Source organism: Oncorhynchus mykiss, chromosome 19, assembly GCF_057628025.1.
Source record: "Oncorhynchus mykiss isolate SJ-2025 chromosome 19, ASM5762802v1, whole genome shotgun sequence".
NCBI lineage: Eukaryota > Metazoa > Chordata > Actinopteri > Salmoniformes > Salmonidae > Oncorhynchus > Oncorhynchus mykiss.
The window spans coordinates 75745408-75767466 of NC_143040.1; the positions used below are offsets into that span (position 1 = coordinate 75745408).

At 48.1% G+C, this 22059-nt stretch overlaps 1 protein-coding gene across 2 annotated transcripts in view; it reads right to left on the bottom strand.

The window, feature by feature from the left end:
- Window positions 1-9607: 9607 nt before the first annotated feature.
- The window catches only part of slc4a11 (solute carrier family 4 member 11), a 150177-nt gene continuing 137725 nt past the window's right edge, over window positions 9608-22059 (bottom strand). The window contains exons 16-19 of one of the 2 annotated variants that reach the window (XM_090211755.1): window positions 16454-16649; window positions 14689-14858; window positions 11133-11195; window positions 9608-10123 (exon numbers count right to left, since the gene is read on the bottom strand). In XM_090211755.1, the coding sequence (XP_090067881.1) occupies window positions 10120-10123; window positions 11133-11195; window positions 14689-14858; window positions 16454-16649 (433 nt within the window). In that variant the 3' untranslated portion in view covers window positions 9608-10119. Of the gene's footprint in view, window positions 10124-11128; window positions 11196-14688; window positions 14859-16453; window positions 16650-22059 lie in introns of those variants that run through there. The other variant, XM_090211754.1, reaches the window with a different exon arrangement.

The window sequence follows — 22059 nt, forward strand, 5'->3', positions numbered from 1 at the left end:
TCGCAGCCTCCCAATCCCGTTTCCCCCTCCCCGCATCCTCCTCGCGGCCTCCCCCACCCCGCAGCCTCCCCCTCCCCGCAGCCTCCACATCCCGTTTCCCCATCCCCGCAGCCTCCCCCTCCCCGCAGCCTACCCGTGGCCTCCTCCTCGCCTCGCCCCTGACTGCCTGACCTCAGCACCATCACAGACTGGTCTCCTCCTGACTGCCTGACCTCAGCACCATCACAGACTGGTCTCCTCCTGACTGCCTGACCTCAGCACCATCACAGACTGGTCTCCCCCTGACTGCCTGACCTCAGCACCATCACAGACTGGTCTCCCCCTGACTGCCTGACCTCAGCACCATCACAGACTGGTCTCCCCCTGACTGCCTGACCTCAGCACCATCACAGACTGGTCTCCTCCTGACTGCCTGACCTCAGCACCATCACAGACTGGTCTCCCCCTGACTGCCTGACCTCAGCAACATCACAGACTGGTCTCCCCCTGACTGCCTGACCTCAGCACCATCACAGACTGGTCTCCCCCTGACTGCCTGACCTCAGCAACATCACAGACTGGTCTCCTCCTGACTGCCTGACCTCAGCACCATCACAGACTGGTCTCCCCCTGACTGCCTGACCTCAGCAACATCACAGACTGGTCTCCCCCTGACTCCCTGACCTCAGCACCATCACAGACTGGTCTCCCCCTGACTGCCTGACCTCAGCACCATCACAGACTGGTCTCCTCCTGACTGCCTGACCTCAGCACCATCACAGACTGGTCTCCCCCTGACTCCCTGACCTCAGCACCATCACAGACTGGTCTCCCCCTGACTGCCTGACCTCAGCACCATCACATACTGGTCTCCCCCTGACTGCCTGACCTCAGCACCATCACAGACTGGTCTCCTCCTGACTGCCTGACCTCAGCACCATCACAGACTGGTCTCCCCCTGACTGCCTGACCTCAGCAACATCACAGACTGGTCTCCCCCTGACTCCCTGACCTCAGCACCATCACAGACTGGTCTCCCCCTGACTGCCTGACCTCAGCACCATCACAGACTGGTCTCCCCCTGACTGCCTGACCTCAGCAACATCACAGACTGGTCTCCTCCTGACTGCCTGACCTCAGCACCATCACAGACTGGTCTCCCCCTGACTGCCTGACCTCAGCACCATCACAGACTGGTCTCCCCCTGACTGCCTGACCTCAGCACCATCACAGATTGGTCTCCTCCTGACTGCCTGACCTCAGCACCATCACAGACTGGTCTCCCCCTGACTGCCTGACCTCAGCACCATCACAGACTGGTCTCCCCCTGACTGCCTGACCTCAGCACCATCACCGACTGGTCTCCCCCTGACTGCCTGACCTCAGCACCATCACAGACTGGTCTCCCCCTGACTGCCTGACCTCAGCACCATCACAGACTGGTCTCCCCCTGACTGCCTGACCTCAGCACCATCACAGACTGGTCTCCTCCTGACTGCCTGACCTCAGCACCATCACAGACTGGTCTCCTCCTGACTGCCTGACCTCAGCACCATCCCAGACTGGTCTCCTCCTGACTGCCTTTTTGTTTGTTGTTTCACTGTATCACAATTCCAGTGGGTCAGAAGTTTACATACACTAAGTTGACTGTTCCTTTAAACAGCTTGGAAAATTCCATAAAATTATGTCATGGCTTTAGAAGCATCTGATGGGCTAATTGACATCATTTGAGTCAATTGGAGGTGTACCTGTGGATGTATTTCAAGGCCTACCTTCAAACTCTGTACCTCTTTGCTTGACATCATGGGAAAATCAAAAGAAATCAGCCAAGACCACAGAAAAAAAATTGTAGACCCCCACAAGTCTGGTTCATCCTTGAGAGCAATTTCCAAATGCCTGAAGGGTACCACGTTCATCTGTACAAACAATAGTACGCAAGTATAAACATATAGTTCAGGAATAAATCATTTTTTCTGTTAAGTCAAACAGCATTTACCTTGCCAGCTATATCAGTCAAATAAATAGTAGCCTCTGCTTGCTTTTACTCTGAGAAAAAGCGCAACACAGACAGAGCCAGCATTTGCAGACAGCAGCACCTTGCCTTTCAGAAGTTTTGCTTTCACACAGCCTGTCCGCACCCTCTGTGGTGAGGTCCTAAATCCAGCCCGTATGAAACGCCGCTCTGAGGCATCCGCATGGTCCTAAAGCATACTGATGTCGCTTATGTGCAATGATAAAATGTGCAAAGACAAAAATGAAATTTTAGAATGTGTGGGGGTCAAGTCCCCCCTGTCGCCAGTTAAAGTGGCGCCCCTGTCTATCCAACATATTAGCCTAACACATTTCTGAAATCTTCATGATGTTTCCTAATCACACAAAAATGAGAAATGTAGATATCATAATCACAGGAGACAATTTGTGTACAATGAGCCAAAACCACATTTTCATTTTGTGCATGGTAAACTTGGACAGCAGGATAGATAAACTGGGACATCATAACTGTTCCGGACCACTGTGTGATCATGCTCTCCGTAGCCGACCTGAGTAAGACATTTAATAAACAGGTCAACATACACAAGGCTGCGGGGCCAGACGGATTACCAGGACGTGTGCTGTGAGCATGCGCTAACCAACTGGCAAGTGTCTTCACTGACATTTCCAACCTCTCCCTGTATGAGTCTATATACCAACATGTTTTAAGCAGACCACCACAGTCCCTGTGCCCAAGAACACTAAGGTAACCTGCCAAAATGACTACCGACCCGTAGCACTCACGTCTGTAGCAATGAAGTGCTTTGAAAGGCTCTAGCCCTGCTCAATATGCCTAAACCAACACTTTAGTTCTACCTCCCACAACATGCGGTGACATCAGCTGGTTTAAATGTTTCTAGAGACAAAATCTCTTTCATCATCACTCAATACCTAGGTTTTACCTCCCATGTACTCACATCCTACCATACCTTTGTCTGTACATTATGCCTGGAATCTATTCTATCGCACCCAGAAACCTCCTTTTACTCTCTGTTCCGGACGTTCTAGACGACCAATTCTCATAGCTTTTAGCCGTACCCTTAACCTACTCCTCTATTCCTCTGGTGATGTAGAGGTGAATCCAGGCCCTGCAGTGCCTAGCTCCTATTCCCCAGGCGCTCTCATTTGTTGACTTCTGTAACCGTAAAAGCCTTGGTTTCATGCATGTTAACCTTAGAAACCTCCTCCCTAAGTTTGTTTTATTCACTGCTTTAGCACACTCTGCCAACCCGGATGTTCTAGCCGTGTCTGAATCCTGGCTTAGGAAGACCACCAAAAACCCTGAAATTTCCATCCCTAAATATTACATTTTCCGACAAGATAGAACTGCCAAAGGGGGCGGAGTTGCAATCTACTGCAGAGCCTTAGTTCTGTCTTACTATCCAGGTATGTGCCCAAACAGTTCGAGCTTCTACTTCTAAAAATCCACCTTTCCAGAAACAAGTCTCTCACCGTTGCCGCTTGCTATAGACCACCCTCTGCCCCCAGCTGTGCCCTCAACACCATATGGGAATTGATTGCCCCTCATCTGTCTTCTGAGCTCGTGTTGCTAGGTGACCTAACCTGGGACATGCTTAACACCCCAACCGTCCTACAATCTAAGCTTGAAGTCCTCAATCTCACACAAATTATCAATGAACCTACCAGGTACAACCCCAAATCCGTAAACATGGGCACCCTCGTAGATGTCATCCTAACTAACTCGCCCTCCAAATACACCTCTGCTGTTTTCAACCAAGATCACAGCGATCACTTCCTCATTGCCTGCATCCGTAATGGGTCTGCTGTCAAATAACCACCCCTCATCACTGTCAAACGCTACCTAAAACACTTCTGCGAGCAGGCCTTTCTAATCAACCTGGCCGGGGTATCCTGGAATGACATTGACCTCATCCCGACAGTAGAGGATGCCTGGTTATTCTTTAAAAGTGACTTCCTCACCATCTTAAATAAGCATGCCCCATTCAAAAAATATGGAACCAGGAACAGATATAGCCCTTGGTTCACTCCAGACCTGACTGCCCTTGACCAGCACAAAAACATCCTGTGGCGTACTACATTAGCATCGAATAGCCCCCGTGATATGCAACTTTTCAGGGAAGTTAGGAACCAATATACACAGGCAGTTAGGAAAGCTAAGGCTAGCTTTTTCAAACAGAAATTTGCATCCCTGCAGCACAAACTCAAAAAAGTTCTGGGACACGGTAAAGTCCAGAAAGAATAAGAGCACCTCCTCCCAGCTGCCCACTGCACTGAGACTAGGAAACATTGTCACCACCGATAAATCCACTAAAATGTTGTATTTCAATAAGCATTTTTCTATGGCTGGCCATACTTTCCACTTGGCTACCCCTACCCCGGTCAACTGCCCTGCACCCCCCACAGCAACTCGCCCAAGCCTCCCCCATTTCACCTTCACCCAAATCCAGATAGCTAATGTTCTGAAAGAGCTGCCAGATCTGGACCCCTACAAATCAGCCGGGCTAGACAATCTGGACCCTCTCTTTCTAAAATTATCTGCAGAAATTGTTGCAACCCCTATTACTAGCCTGTGATTCCCAAAGATTGGAAAGCAGCCACGAACCTCACCCTCTTCAAAGGGGGAGACACTCTAGACCCAAACTGCTACAGACCTATATATATATCTATCCTACCCTGCCTTTCTAAGGTCTTCAAAAGTCAAGTTAACAAACAGATTAGGCTATGCAATCTGGATTCAGAGCTGGTCATGGGTGCACCTCAGCCACGCTCAAGGCCCTAAATTATATCATAACCACCATCGATAAGAGACATCATTGTGCATTACTCAACAGCCTTGGTTTCTCAAATGACTGCCTCGCCTGGTTCACCAACTACTCTGCAGACAGAGTTCAGTGTGTCAAATCGGAGGGCATGTTGTCGGGTCCTCTGGCAGTCTCTATGGGGGTGCCACAGGGTTCAATTCTCGGGTCGACTCTCTTCTCTGTATACATCAATGATGTTGCTCTTGCTGCTGGTGATTCTCTGATCCACCTCTACGCAGACGACACCATTCTGTATATGTCATGTATTGTCATGTTGTGTCTTGTTCCTGTTCTTTCTCTTCACCCTGTCTCCCTCTGCTGGTCGTATTGGGTTGCCTTCTCTTCCCCTCCTTCCCCCAGCTGTTCCTTGTCTTCTCTAACTACCTCGTTCACCCTTTTCCCACCTGTTCCCTTTTTCCCTCTGATTGGGTCTCTATTTCTCTCTCTGTTCCTGCTTCTGTCTTTGTCAGATTCTCGTTTGAGTTTCTCATGCCAGAACCAAACTATCGTCTTGTTTGCTTCAACCTTGTCCTGTCCTGTCGGAATCTGCCTGTTCATCTGAGGCTACGTGTGATCAGGTACCTCTGTCCTCTACAACCCTGCTAATCCCCTCTGCTGCTAGAAGAGGACTCTAACCCAGCTATTCTCCTCTGCTGCTAGAAGGGGAACTCTTCTGTGATATTCAGAAGGACTTTATGTTTCATTTGTCGCCCTCTCTGCGGGTTGTTTAGTTTGCCATCATATCCATTTGAAGAGGATCTATGTCTTACCTGTGTTTCGACATTAAAGAACTCTGTTTTTGTTAAACCGCTTTTGGGTCCTCACTCACGTGCATAACAGTATACTTCTGGCCCTTCTTTGGACACTGTTTTAACTAACCTCCAGACGAGCTTCAATGCCGTACAACTCTCCTTCCGTGGCCTCCAACTGCTCTTAAATGCAAGTAAAACTAAATGCTTGCTATTCAATCGATCACTGCCCGCACCTGCCCGCATCACTACTCTGGACGGCTCTGACTTAGAATACGTGGACAACTACAAATACTTATTGGTTTAGACAGTAAACTCTCCTTCCAGACTCATATTAAGCATCTCCAATCCAAAATTAAATCTAGAATCGGCTCCTATTTCACAACAAAGCATCCTTCACTCATGCTGCCAAACATACCCTCGTAAAACTGACTATCCTGCCTATCCTGGACTTCAGCGAGCTCATTTACAAAATAGCCTCCAACACTCTACTCAGCAAACTGGATGGAGTCTATCACAGTGCCATGCGTTTTGTCACCACAGCCCCATATACTACCCACCACTGCGACCTTTACGCTCTCGTTGGCTGGCCCTTGCTTCATACTCGTCACCAAACCCATTGGCTCCAGGTCATCTATAAGTCTTTGCTAGGTAAAGCCCCGCCTTATCTCAACTCACTGGTCACCATAGCAGCACCCACCCGTAGCACGCACTCCAGCAGGTATATCTCACTGGTCACCCCCAAAGCCAATTCCTCCTTTGGCCGCCTTTCCTTCCAATTCTCTGCTGCCAATGACTGGAACGAACTGCAAAAAAATCACTGAAGCTGGAGACTCATATCTCCCACACTAACTTTAAGCACCAGCTGTCAGAGCAGCTCACAGATCACTGCACCTGTACATAGCCCATCTGTAAATAGCCCATCCAACTAGCTAATCCCCATACTGCATGTATTTACTTATCTTGCTCCTTTGCAACCCAGTATCTCTACTTGCACATTCATCTTCTGCACATCTACCATTCCAGTGTTTAATTGCTATATTGTAATTACTTTGCCACCATGGCCTATTTATTGCCTTACCTCCCTTATCCTACCTCATTTGCACATGCTGTATATAGATTTTTCTACTGTATTATTGATTGTTTGTTTATTCCATGTGTAACTCTGTGTTGTTGTATGTGTTGAACTGCTGTGTTTTATCTTGGCCAGGTCGCAGTTGTAAATGAGAACTTGTTCTCAACTAGCCTCCCTGGTTAAATAAAGATCAACTAGCCTCCCTGGTTAAATAAAGGTCAACTAGCCTCCCTGGTTAAATAAAGGTCAACTAGCCTCCCTGGTTAAATAAAGGTCAACTAGCCTCCCTGGTTAAATAAAGGTCAACTACCCTCCCTGGTTAAATAAAGGTCAACTAGCCTCCCTGGTTAAATAAAGGTGGAATATGTAAATAAAAAGGACAGCTGGAGCACCTGATTGGCTAAGTATGAATAGTCATTGAAAATGGTGGGAAAGATATCCTACTACATTGCCATTTTAAGAGAGATGAAAATGATGGTCAATTTAGCTATAATGTCATCCATTGTAGTCCCATTAAGATTGTAAGGTAAAATACAGTGGTTACGCAGCATTGTGATGTTGACGCATGGTTCATTTTCATACATTTCAAACCTATAGCATTAACTATTCACATCGACACAAACATGAAATGATGTCTGAAATGTGTTGAAAGTAATGAGCGTTACAAACCAGAAACATGGAGATAAGACCGGTATTGTTGCCAGCTGTTACTTCCGTCCCAGGGCTGTGTTACTTCCCTCCCAGGGCTGTGTTACTTCCCTCCCAGGGCTGTGTTACTTCCCTCCCAGGGCTGTGTTACTTCCCTCCCAGGGCTGTGTTACTTCCTTCCCAGGGCTGTGTTACCTCCGTCCCAGGGCTGTGTTACTTCCCTCCCAAGGCTGTGTTACTTCCTTACCAGGGCTGTGTTACTTCCCTCCCAGGGCTGTGTTACTTCCCTCCCAGGGCTGTGTTACTTCCTTCCCAGGGCTGTGTTACTTCCGTCCCAGGGCTGTGTTACTTCCTTCCCAGGGTTGTGTTACTTCCCTCCCAGGGCTGTGTTACTTCCCTCCCAGGGCTGTGTTACTTCCCTCCCAGGGCTGTGTTACTTCCCTCCCAGGGCTGTGTTACTTCCCTCCCAGGGCTGTGTTACTTCCCTCCCAGGGCTGTGTTACTTCCCTCCCAGGGCTGTGTTACTTCCCTCCCAGGGCTGTGTTACTTCCCTCCCAGGGCTGTGTTACCTCCGTCCCAGGGCTGTGTTACTTCCCTCCCAAGGCTGTGTTACTTCCTTACCAGGGCTGTGTTACTTCCCTCCCAGGGCTGTGTTACTTCCCTCCCAGGGCTGTGTTACTTCCTTCCCAGGGCTGTGTTACTTCCGTCCCAAGGCTGTGTTACTTCCTTCCCAAGGCTGTGTTACTTCCTTCCCAAGGCTGTGTTACTTCCTTCCCAAGGCTGTGTTACTTCCTTCCCAAGGCTGTGTTACTTCCCTCCCAAGGCTGTGTTACTTCCCTCCCAAGGCTGTGTTACTTCCGTCCCAGGGCTGTGTTACTTCCCTCACAAGGCTGTGTTACTTCCGTCCCAGGGCTGTGTTACTTCCGTCCCAAGGCTGTGTTACTTCCTTCCCAAGGCTGTCTTACTTCCTTCCCAAGGCTGTGTTACTTCCTTCCCAGGGCTGTGTTACTTCCTTCCCAGGGCTGTGTTACTTCCTTCCCAAGGCTGTGTTACTTCCTTCCCAAGGCTGTGTTACTCCAGCTCCGCCAGCAGGTACAAAAGTAATGTTGCGGAAGTTCTGTTCTCCGTCAATTAATTCCAAGACATGATCACTAGCAAACCAATGGCAGTCTTATCTGCAATTAGGAATGTCTCATGTAAAATAAAAAATTACAGTAAGTTATTGTTAACCTTTCGGGTTACTGGCCCAACGCTCTAACCACTAGGCTACATGCCACCCCAATTACAGTAAGTTATTGTCAACCTTTTGGGTTACTGGCCCAACGCTCTAACCACTAGGCTACATGCCACCCCAATTACAGTAAGTTATTGTCAACCTTTCGGGTTACTGGCCCAACGCTCTAACCACTAGGCTATCTGCCACCCCAATTACAGTAAGTTATTGTCAACCTTTTGGGTTACTGGCCCAACGCTCTAACCACTAGGCTATCTGCCACCCCAATTACAGTAAGTTATTGGGGAACTGTTTTCCATGGTCTTGCTGGTCTAGTAAACACAGATGCAATATGTAAGAAGGAAAGGTAAACAGATATTAAAAACATTTGTAAAAAATATATATTTGTAAAACATCAAGACAGGCTCATATTACTCCTTCAAAGTCAGGAACAAATGAGCACATACATTAATATTGATGAGATCCACATCGTTATTATTTATCAAAATAAACCTTTCTTAAAACATATAAAACATGTGTATATTGCTATGATATACTGTATTCACAATCAAATCAATGTTAAACTATCATTTTGTTCTGTGGTGTCGCCTTACATAAATATGACTTATCTTAAGGGAGGGGGGGAGGGGGGAGAGAGAGGGAGAGAGAGACAGGGCGTGAGAGGGAGAGAGAGACAGGGCGTGAGAGGGAGAGAGAGAGGGCGTGAGAGGGAGAGAGAGACAGGGAGTGAGAGGGAGAGAGAGACAGGGTGAGAGAGGGAGTGAGAGACAGGTTGAGAGAGGGAGTGAGAGACAGGGTGAGAGAGGGAGTGAGAGACAGGGTGAGAGAGGGAGAGAGAGACAGGGCAAGAGAGAGACACAGCGCTAGAGAGAGACACAGGGCAAGAGAGACACAGGGCGAGAGAGAGAGACAGCGCTAGAGAGAGAGACAGGGCGCAAGAGAGAGAGACAGGGCGAAAGAGAGTGAGAGAAAGGGAGAGAGATAGGGAGAGAGTGATAGATAGGGAGAGAGTGAGAGATAGGGAGAGAGAGAAAGAGAGGGAGATAGAGACAGGGCAAGAAAGAGAGACAGGGTGAGAGACAGGGCGAGAGAGAGAGAACGACAGGGCGAGAGAGAGACACACACAGGGCAAGAGAGTGAGAGAGAGAGGGAGCGAGAGAGGGATAGATAGGGAGAGAGTGATAGATAGGGAGAGAGGTTGTGTCTGTGTGAAGGCATGCAAATTGTTGCATTCCCACTCAGTAATGTGTTTTTCTAAATGTTGGCACCATATCAGAGTCACTGAGAAATCTGCACTAGAGGGAGACTGTGGCAAATCTCTGAGGTCCTACATGTCGCCAAGCCAGTCATGGCACAACCTTACATAAACAAACCAGACCAACAACAGAGAATCATACAAATGCAGGAATGGAGCTTTATGGCACTGGACTGGAGTTGTGAGATGCTGTGGAGAGAAGAGGTGGAACAGAGTTCTGGTCCTGGTTTTTGATCACATGGTGCTGGTCCAGACCTGTTCCTGCTGGTAGAGAGAGGAGACACCTGGTCTGTTCATAAAGGTCCTGATGGGCACCTCTCTCTCTCTCTCTTTCACCTCTCCCTCCATCCCTTTGTTCCAGTGCTTCACCTGTGTGGATGACAACAAATCACAGTCCTTTTATCCAGGAGCTGGTCTGTATCTACATGTGTTGGTCTGTTACATGTGTTGGTCTGTTACATGTGTTGGTCTGTGTCTGTATCTACATGTGTTGGTCTGTTACATGTGTTGGTCTGTTACATGTGTTGGTCTGTGTCTGTAGTTACATGTGTTGGTCTGTGTCTGTATCTACATGTGTTGGTCTGTTACATGTGTTGGTCTGTTACATGTGTTGGTCTGTGTCTGTAGTTACATGTGTTGGTCTGTGTCCGTAGTTACATGTGTTGGTCTGTGTCTGTAGTTACATGTGTTGGTTTGTTATGTGTGTTGGTCTGTTACATGTGTTGGTCTGTGTCTGTAGTTACATGTGTTGGTCTGTTACATGTGTTGGTTTGTGTCTGTAGTTACATGTGTTGGTCTGTTACATGTGTTGGTCTGTGTCTGTAGTTACATTTGTTGGTTTGTTACATGTGTTGGTCTGTTACATGTGTTGGTCTGTGTCTGTATCTACATGTGTTGGTCTGTGTCTGTAGTTGCATTTGATGGTCTGTTACATGTGTTGATCTGTGTCTGTAGTTACATGCGTTTTGCTAAATGTTTTTATCTTGTGTCTGTAGTTACATGTGTTGGTTTGTTACATGTGTTGGTCTGTTACATGTGTTGGTCTGTGTCTGTAGTTACATGTGTTGGTCTGTTACATGTGTTGGTCTGTGTCTGTAGTTACATGTGTTGGTCTGTTACATGTGCTGATCTGTGTCTGTAGTTACATGTGTTGGTCCGTTACATGTGTTGGTCTGTGTCCGTAGTTACATGTGTTGGTCTGTTACATGTGCTGGTCTGTGTCTGTAGTTACATGTGTTGGTCTGTTACATGTGTTGGTCTGTTACATGTGTTGGTCTGTGTCCGTAGTTACACGTGTTGGTCTGTTACATGTGTTGGTCTGTGTCTGTAGTTACATGTGTTGGTCTGTTAAATGTTTTTGTCTTGCGTCTGTAGTTACATGTGTTGGGCGTCCATGATATCCAGGTATTTAGCCTCGATGATGTGAGGAAGAACACAGTTCCTGAAACAGGAAGAAAAATTAGTGGGAAGTCAGTTAGTGGGAAGTCAGTTAGTGGGAAGTCAGTTAGTGGGAAGTCAGTTAGTGAGAAGTCAGTTAGTGGGAAGTCAGTTAGTGGGAAGTCAGTTAGTGGGAAGTCAGTTAGTGGGAAGTCAGTTAGTGAGAAGTCAGTTAGTGAGAAGTCAGTTAGTGGGAAGTCAGTTAGTGGGAAGTCAGTTAGTGGTAAGTCAGTTAGTGGGAAGTCAGTTAGTGGGAAGTCAGTTAGTGGGAAGTCAGTTAGTGGGAAGTCAGTTAGTGGGAAGTCAGTTAGTGAGAAGTCAGTTAGTGGGAAGTCAGTTAGTGGGAAGTCAGTTAGTGGGAAGTCAGTTAGTGGGAAGTCAGTTAGTGGGTACTGTATCACCTTTATGCCATCTGGCAACAAGGGACAGACAATTTGGTTGCGGTTGCATTTGAACTTCCGGCGCTTTGAAAAACAGCTGGTGATGTCATTAACTAGAAAATACATTTGTTAAAACTGTTAAATAATGTAAACAGAATTGAAAGATATGGCAATTCTCCCCCAAATTAAATAAAACATGTAAGATACAATTTCTAACGTTGGACTTTTGGCACAATGTCAACGCTGGTGGTAGTGAGACTTGATGCCTGGACATATGTGCTTTATCTCGCACCCCATTCCAACGTTATGTTTGTAAACAAAAACTCAAATAAAAACTAAAATTGGAAAAACAATTTAGTAAACTTAAATAAAATAATTAACGAAAACATTTGAAAAACTAAAACTATACTGAAACTATACTCTGACTCCAAAACGAGCTGAAAGAAAATAAAAAGCCAAATGAATTACGTTCCACTGTAGTCTTTTTCCTTAATGGGGGTATCAAGCTCCTGAATCTGTCAGGTAAATGCTGACAGTAGATGGTGATGTTTCAAATAGGACATGCATCACTAGCTATCACTAGTTACCATAGCTATCACTAGTTATCACTAGCTAACAGGAAAGACATCTGAGGGTGAGTGTGAAGTAGTCATAGCAGATAATATTCACATTTTTGATGATTTTAATATTCACATGGAAAAGTCCACAGACCCAGTCCAAAAGGCTTTCGGAGCCATCATCGACTAAGTGGGTTTTGTCCAACATGTCTCTGGACCTACTCACTGTCACAGTCATACTCTGGACCTAGTTTTGTCCCGTGGAATAAATGTTGTGGATCTTAATGTTTTTCCTCATAATCCTGGACTATCGGACCACCATTTTATTACGTTTGCAATCGCAACAAATAATCTGCTCAGACCCCAACCAAGGAGCATCAAAAGTCGTGCTATAAATTCTCAGACAACACAAAGATTCCTTGATGCCCTTCCAGACTCCCTCTGTCTACCCAAGGACGCCAGAGGACAAAAATCAGTTAACCAACTAACTGAGGAACTCAATTTAACCTTGCACAATACCCTAGATGCAGTTGCACCCCTAAAAACTAAAAACATTTGTCATAAGAAACTAGCTCCCTGGTATACATAGAAAATACCCGAGCTCTGAAGCAAGCTTCCTGAAAATGGGAACGGAAATGGCGCCACACCAAACTGGAAGTCTTCTGATTAGCTTGGAAAGACATAACTGTGCAGTATCGAAGAGCCCTCACTGCTGCTCGATCATCCTATTTTTCCAACTTAATTGAGGAAAATAAGAACAATCCGAAATTCCTTTTTGATACTGTCGCAAAGCTAACTAAAAAGTAGCATTCCCCAAATGAGGATGGCTTTCACTTCAGCAGTAATAAATTCATGAACTTCTTTGAGGAAAAGATCATGATCATTTAAAAAGCAAATTACGGACTCCTCTTTAAATCTGCGTTTTCCTCCAAAGCTCAGTTGTCCTGAGTCTGCACAACTTTGCCAGGACCTAGGATCAAGAGAGACACTCTGTCACAGCTGTTGGAAGGAGAGGACCAAGGTGCGGCGTGGTGAGCGTACATTTTCTTTATTTTAAACAAAATGATGCCAAACTAAACATTACAAAAACAAACCGTGAAGCTCAAAAGCAAAGTGCTCTAAACAGAGACAACCTCCCACAAACACAGGGTACCTAAGTACCTAAGTATAGTTCCCAATCAGAGACAATGATAGACAGCTGTCCATGACTGAGAACCATTCCCGGCCAACCACAAAGAAATAGAAAATATAGAACACAAAACATAGAATGCCCAACCCAACTCACGCCCTGACCAAAACAAAATAGAGACATAAAAAGGATCTCTAAGGTCAGGGCGTGACAGTACACGCCCCCAAAGGTGCGGACCCCCGGCCGCAAAACCTAACCCTATATGGGAGGGTCTGGGTGGGCATCTATCCGCGGTGGCGGCTCTGGTGCGGGATGGGAGAGGGAGACTCTGGCAGCTCCTGGGCAGGAGGGCGACTCTGGCAGCTCCGGGCAGGAGGGCGACTCTGGCAATTCCGGGCAGGAGGGCGACTCTGGCAGCTCCGGGCAGGAGGGCGACTCTGGCAGCTCCGGGCAGGAGGGCGACTCTGGCAGCTCCGGGCAGGAGGGCGACTCTGGCAGCTCCGGGCAGGAGGGCGACTCTGGCAGCTCCGGGCAGGAGGGCGACTCTGGCAGCTCCGGGCAGGAGGGCGACCCTGGCAGCTACGGGCAGGAGGGCGACCCTGGCAGCTACGGGCAGGAGGGCGACCCTGGCAGCTACGGGCAGGAGGGCGACCCTGGCAGCTCCGGACAGGAGGGCGACCCTGGCAGCTCCGGACAGGAGGGCGACCCTGGCAGCTCCGGACAGGAGGGCGACCCTGGCAGCTCCGGACAGGAGGGCGACCCTGGCAGCTCCGGACAGGAGGGCGACCCTGGCAGCTCCGGACAGGAGGGCGACCCTGGCAGCTCCGGACAGGAGGGCGACCCTGGCAGCTCCGGACAGGAGGGCGACCCTGGCAGCTCCGGACAGGAGGGCGACCCTGGCAGCTCCGGACAGGAGGGCGACCCTGGCAGCTCCGGACAGGAGGGCGACTCTGGCAGCTCCGGACAGGAGGGCGACTCTGGCAGCTCCGGACAAACCAGGCTGGGGAGACATGCAGGAGGCCGAGGCACCGGATACACGGCCGTGGAGGCGCATTGGAGGTCTCGAGCTAAGGGCCTGCACAACCCGTATTGTAGTGTCAGCAGACACCAGACCAAGTTTTGTAGTGTCAGCAGACCATGTATTGGAGGAACATATTGTCTGTCTGTAGTCTACTGTACATGATGGAGGAACATATTGTCTGTCTGTAGTCTACTGTACATGATGGAGGAACATATTGTTTGTAGTCTACTGTACATGATGGAGGAACGTATTGTCTGTAGTCTACTGTACATGATGGAGGAACATATTGTCTGTAGTCTACTGTACATGATGGAGGAACATATTGTCTGGTTGTCAGTACCATCTTCATGTAGGGTAGAGGGGACAAGCTTTAGTGTACTACCTAGTGTGTAATGTACACTGTGTTGTACCTGATAGGTATAAGCAGTACCATAAAGAGAGGGAATGCCATCTTCATGTAGGGTAGAGGGGACATGCCAAAGCCACACAGCACCAGTAGCTGCATCATCTGGAGAAACGTGAAATAGTGGATCTTCCTCTGAGGAACCTTACGGATGTAGTGGGCGGGGGGGTAGGACGTCTAGAGATAGGAGAGGGAGAAGAGAGAGAGAGAGGGAGCAGAGAGAGAGAGAGAGAGAGAGAGAGAGAGAGAGAGAGAGCAGAAGAGAGAGAGAGCAGAGAGAGGGAGCAGAGAGAGAGAGGGAGCAGAGAGAGAGAGGGAGCAGAGAGAGAGAGAGAGATGGAGATGGAGAAGAGAGAGACAGTGAGAAAGTGAGAGAGAGAGGAGAGAGAGAGAGGGAGCAGAGAGGGAGACGAGAGAGAGAGAGAGAGAGAGAGAGAGAGAGAGAGAGAGAGAGAAGAGAGAGTAGAGAGAGAGAGATAGATAGAGAGAGGGAGAAGAGAGAGAGGGAGCAGAGAGAGAGAGAGAGAGGGGGAGCAGAGAGAGAGAGAGAGAGAGAGAGAGAGAGGGAGCAGAGAGGGAGAAGAGAGGGAGAGAGAGAGAAGAGAGAAATAGAGAGAGAGAGGGAGGGAGCAGAGAGGGAGAGAGAGAGAGAGAGAGAGAGAGAGAGGGAGCAGAGGGAGAAGAGAGAGAGAGAGAGAGAAGAGAGAGAGAGAGAGAGAGGGAGGGAGCAGAGAGGGAGAAGAGAGAGAGAGAGAGGAGAAATAGAGAGAGAGAGGGAGGGAGCAGAGAGGGAGAAGAGAGAGAGAGAGAGAGGAGAAATAGAGAGAGAGAGGGAGGGAGCAGAGAGGGAGAGAGATGGAGAAGAGAGAGAACAATTAACCTCTTTACTGATTTAACAGTGTCATCTGTTGGTCGGTGGTCTCCAAAAGATGTGCAGGTTTAAACTGTGCCTACAAGATCCTACCGTTGTTTTGATCTGCAAAGCCCTGTGGCCATTACAGTAACCCACCAAAAGCCCTGTGGCCATTACAGTAACCCACCAAAAGCCCTGTGGCCATTACAGTAACCCACCAAAAGCCCTGAGGCCATTACAGTAACCCACCAAAATCCCTGTGGCCATTACAGTAACCCACCAAAAAGCCCTGTGGTCATTACAGTAACCCACCAAAAGCCCTGAGGCCATTACAGTAACCCACCAAAAGCCCTGTGGTCAATGTGTGGCACTGCCCAAAATCACCTGTTCACCTGTTCTCACCTGCAGGGCCTTGTGGTCACTAACCTGTTCTTTAATGAGCAGGGCATTGTGGTCACTAACCTGTTCTTTAAGAAGCAGGGCATTGTGGTCACTAACCTGTTCTTTAATGAGCAGGGCATTGTGGTCACTAACCTGTTCTTTAAGAAGCAGGGCATTGTGGTCACTAACCTGTTCTTTAAGAAGCAGGGCATTGTGGTCACTAACCTGTTCTTTAAGGAGCAGGGCATTGTGGTCACTAACCTGTTCTTTAAGAATCAGGGCATTGTGGTCACTAACCTGTTCTTTAAGAATCAGGGCATTGTGGTCACTAACCTGTTCTTTAATGAGCAGGGCATTGTGGTCACTAACCTGTTCTTTAAGAAGCAGGGCATTGTGGTCACTAACCTGTTCTTTAAGAAGCAGGGTATTGTGGTCACTAACCTGTTCTTTAAGAAGCAGGGCATTGTGGTCACTAACCTGTTCTTTAAGTGTGGTCACTAACCTGTTCTTTACGAATCAGGGCATTGTGGTCACTAACCTGTTCTTTAAGGAGCAGGGCCATGCGGTCACACATCTGGTTCCCGTCTATAGATGTAAGGGCGATGTAAAGGAAGAGTCCGTAGAGGACAGGTTTGGGGATCCACTGGAGAGGAACCGGTAGCAGAAACACTGACATACCGATGAAGATGTTGGCCACTAGAGATGTTAGCCTGGTCTCCTTTACACTGACAATACTGGACACACACACACACACACACACACACACACACACACACACAGACAGACACACAACACACACACACACACACACACACACACACACACGTCAAAGTTACTTCTGATTAAGGACACTAGTCTATCTATAACCTCTTAGAGCATGTTATAACCCACAGGACACTAGTCTATCTATAACCTCTTAGAGCATATTATAACCCACAGGACACTAGTCTATCTATAACCTCTTAGAGCATGTTATAACCCACAGGACACTAGTCTATCTATAACCTCTTAGAGCATGTTATAACCCACAGGACACTAGTCTATCTATAACCTCTTAGAGCATGTTATAACCCACAGGACACTAGTCTATCTATAACCTCTTAGAGCATGTTATAACCCACAGGACACTCGTCTAAGAGGTTAACAGGTCACACGTGGCATACTGCGAAAGGGTATGAAAGAGAATGATCTATGACAAAGGATGGTCTATGACAGAGTCTGGTCTATGACAGAGGATGGTCTATGACAGAGTCTGGTCTATGACAGAGTCTGGTCTATGACAGAGTCTGGTCTATGACAGAGTCTGGTCTATGACAGAGTCCGGTCTATGACAGAGGATGGTCTATGACAGAGTCTGGTCTATGACAGAGTCTGGTCTATGACAGAGTCTGGTCTATGACAGAGGATGGTCTATGGTCTCAGGGGATACAGCTGTCTTCAATTACAGACTCCTGCAGCATGATAAAAGCCAGTGTTCCTTTTAGGCGAGAGAGAGCTACTTGGTGTGTCCTCTGTTTCGTTGTTGTAAAGTATTTAGTAGCCGGTCCTGCAGACGTATGTGTACGTCAAAAGGACTGTGTTTGTGATTATTGAAATTGTTCACTTTACGTTAGTAATTGTTCTGTTTTTGTTCCCAGGGGGGGAATGGGAAGGCACCTTGGGAATGCTTAGACAAGAGGCCTGTGGGTATACATAACCTGTAGTATTTACTGTCTATACACACTAGGTAAGACCTGGGAGGACCACCCCCCTGTATTTTGGTTAGCGCGCCAGGGGGCGTTAAGGTTAGGTAAGTAGTGAGTAGGTAAGGCAGGAGAGGGTAGGTTAGGTAAGTAGTGGGTAGGTAAGGTAGGAGAGGGTAGGTTAGGTCAGTAGTGGGTAGGTAGGTAAGGTAGGAGAGGGTAGGTTAGGTAAGTCGTGGATAGGCAGGTAAGGTAGGAGAGGGTAAGTTAGGTAAGTGGTGGGTAGGTAGGAGAGGGTCGGTTAGGTGAGTAGTGGGTAGGCAGGTAAGGCAGGAGAGGGTAGGTTAGATGAGTGGTGGGTAGGCAGGTAAGGCAGGAGAGGGTAGGTTAGGTAAGTAGTGGGTAGGTAAGGTAGGAGAGGGTAGGTTAGGTAAGTAGTGGGTAGGTAAGGTAGGAGAGGGTAGGTTAGGTCAGTAGTGGGTAGGCAGGTAAGGTAGGAGAAGGTAGGTTAGGTAAGTAGTGAGTAGGCAGAAGAGGGTAAGTTAGGTAAGTGGTGGGTAGACAGGTAAGGCAGGAGAGGGTAGGTTAGGTAAGTCGTGGATAGGCAGGTAAGGTAGGAGAGGGTAAGTTAGGTAAGTGGTGGGTAGGTAGGAGAGGGTCGGTTAGGTGAGTAGTGGGTAGGCAGGTAAGGCAGGAGAGGGTAGGTTAGATGAGTGGTGGGTAGGCAGGTAAGGCAGGAGAGGGTAGGTTAGGTAAGTGGTGGGTAGGCAGGTAAGGCAGGAGAGGGTCGGTTAGGTGAGTGGTGGGTAGGCAGGTAAGGCAGAAGAGGGTAGGTTAGGTAAGTAGTGGGTAGGCAGGTAAGGTAGGAGAAGGTAGGTTAGGTAAGTAGTGGGTAGGTAGGTAAGGTAGGAGAGGGTAGGTTAGGTAAGTAGTGGGTAAGCAGGTAAGGTAGGAGGGGGTAGATTAGGTAAGTAGTGGGTAGGCAGGTAAGGTAGGAGAAGGTAGGTTAGGTAAGTAGTGGGTAGGTAGGTAAGGTAGGAGAGGGTGGGTTAGGTAAGAAATGGGTAGGCAGGAAAGGTAGGAGAGGGTAGGTTAGGTAAGTAGTGGGTAGGCAGGTAAGGTAGGAGAGGGTAGGTTAGGTAAGTAGTGGGTAGGCAGGTAAGGTAGGAAAGGGGACTCAAACTTTAACTCTCTTTGATTTGGTATTCTTTACCTCTTTACCTCCACCTACAGTCACATACCTCTTTACCTCCACCTACAGTAATTTACCTCCACCTACAGTCCCATACCTCTTTACCTCCACCTACAGTCCCATACCGCTTTACCTCCACCAAGAGTCACATACCTATTTAGCTCCACCTACAGTCCCATAACTCTTTACCTCCACCTACAGTCCCATACCTCTTTACCTCCACCTACAGTCCCATACCTCTTTACCTCCACCTACAGTCCCATACCTCTTTACCTCCACCTACAGTCCCATACCTCTTTACCTCCAGCTGGAGCCACATACCTCTTTACCTCCACCTGGAGTCACATACCTCTTTACCTCCACCTACAGTCGCTTACCTCCACCTACAGTCCCATACCTCTTTCCCTCCACCTACAGTCCCATACCTCTTTACCTCCACCTACAGTCGCTTACCTCCACCTACAGTCCCATACCTCTTTACCTCCACCTACAGTCCCATACCTCTTTACCTCCACCTACAGTCCCATACCTCTTTACCTCCACCTGGAGTCCCATACCTCTTTACCTCCACCTGGAGTCACATACCTCTTTACCTCCACCTGGAGTCACATACCTCTTTACCTCCACCTACAGTAATTTACCTCCACCTACAGTCACATACCTCTTTACCTCCACCTACAGTCCCATACCTCTTTACCTCCACCTACAGTCACATACCTCTTTACCTCCACCTACAGTCGCTTACCTCCACCTACAGTCCCATACCTCTTTACCTCCACCTACAGTCACATACCTCTTTACCTCCACCTACAGTACCTTACCTCCACCTACAGTCACAGACCTCTTTACCTCCACCTACAGTCACATACCTCTTTACCTCCACCTACAGTCGCTTACCTCCACCTACAGTCCCATACCTCTTTACCTCCACCTACAGTCACATACCTCTTTACCTCCACCTACAGTACCTTACCTCCACCTACAGTCACAGACCTCTTTACCTCCACCTACAGTCACATACCTCTTTACCTCCACCTACAGTCACATACCTCTTTACCTCAACCTACAGTAATTTACCTCCACCTACAGTCACATACCTCTTTACCTCCACCTACAGCCACTTACCTCCATCTACAGTCACATACCTCATTACCTCCACCTACAGTCCCATACCTCTTTACCTCCACCTACAGTCCCATACCTCTTTACCTCCACCTACAGTCTCATACCTCTTTACCTCCACCTACAGTCCATTGCCTCTTTACCTCCACCTACAGTCCCATACCTCTTTACCTCCACCTACAGTCCCATACCTCTTTACCTCCACCAAGAGTCACATACCTATTTAGCTCCACCTACAGTCCCATACCTCTTTACCTCCACCTACAGTCCCATACCTCTTTACCTCCACCTACAGTCCAATACCTCTTTACCTCCACCTACAGTCCCATACCTCTTTACCTCCACCTACAGTCCCATACCTCTTTACCTCCACCTACAGTCCCATACCTCTTTACCTCCAGCTGGAGCCACATACCTCTTTACCTCCACCTGGAGTCACATACCTCTTTACCTCCACCTACAGTCGCTTACCTCCACCTACAGTCCCATACCTCTTTCCCTCCACCTACAGTCCCATACCTCTTTACCTCCACCTACAGTCGCTTACCTCCACCTACAGTCCCATACCCCTTTACCTCCACCTACAGTCCCATACCTCTTTACCTCCACCTACAGTCCCATACCTCTTTACCTCCACCTGGAGTCCCATACCTCTTTACCTCCACCTACAGTCACATACCTCTTTACCTCCACCTACAGTACCTTACCTCTTTACCTCCACCTACAGTCACATGCCTCTTTACCTCAACCTACAGTAATTTACCTCCACCTACAGTCCCATACCTCTTTACCTCCACCTACAGTCGCTTACCTCCACCTACAGTCCCATACCTCTTTACCTCCACCTACAGTCCCATACCTCTTTACCTCCACCTACAGTCACATACCTCTTTACCTCCAACTACAGTCACATACCTCTTTACCTCCACCTGCAGTCACATACCTCTTTACCTCCACCTACAGTCACATACCTCTTTACCTCCACCTGCAGTCCCATACCTCTTTACCTCCACCTAGAATCACATACCTCTTTACTTCCACCTACAGTCACTTACCTCCATTGTAGATGACATCTTGGTCCGTTGTTTAATGAGTAGGTCTATTTTCTGTCGTCAAGATGATGTATGTGGATATGAACTTCATTGTCCTGTTGTATTTTTTTATTTTACCTTTATTTAACTAGGCAAGTCAGTCAAGAACAAATTCTTATTTACAATGACAGCCTAGGAACAGTGGATTAACTGCCTTGTTCAGGGGAGAACGACAGATTTGTACCTTGTCAGCTTGGGGATCCGATCTAGCAACCTTTCGGTTACTGGCCCAACACACTCTAACCACTAGGCTACCTGCCGCCCCTATTCTGGAGCAAAAAGCATTCAAACTTTAGAATACACTACATTACCAAAAGTATGTGGACACGTGCTCATCAAACATCTCATTCCAAAATTATGGACATTAATATGAAGTTGGTTCCCCTTTACTGCTATAACAGCCTCCACTCTTCTGGGAAGGCTTTCCACTAGCTGTTGGAACATTGCTGCTATAACAGCCTCCACGCTTCTGGGTAGGCTTTCCACTAGATGTTGGAACACTGCTGCTATAACAGCCTCCACTCTTCTGGGAAGGCTTTCCACTAGATGTTGGAACATTGCTGCAGGGACTTGCTTCCATTCAGCCACAAGAGCATTAGTGATGTAGGGCGCTGATGTTGGGCGATTAGGCCTGGCTCGCAGTCAGCGTTCCAATTCACCCCAAAGGTGTTCAATGGCGTTGAGGTCAGGGCTCTGTGTAGGCCAGTCAAGTTCTTCCACACCAATGTCGACAAACCATGTCTGTATGGACCTCACTTTGTCCACGGGAACATTGTCATGCTGAAACAGGAAAGGGCCTGCCCCAAACTGTTGCCACAAAGTTGGAAGCACAGAATTGTCTAGAATGTCATTGTATGCTGTAATGTTAAGATTTTCCTTCACTGGCACTAAGAGGCCCGAACCATGAAAAACAGCCCAATGTGCTTCATCACTCGGCTATCCCATTCTGTGAGCTTGTGCGGCCTACCATTTCGCGACCGAGCCGTTGTTGCTCCTAGACATTTCCACTTCACAACAACAGCACTTACAGTTGACCGGGGCAGCTCTAGCAGGGCAG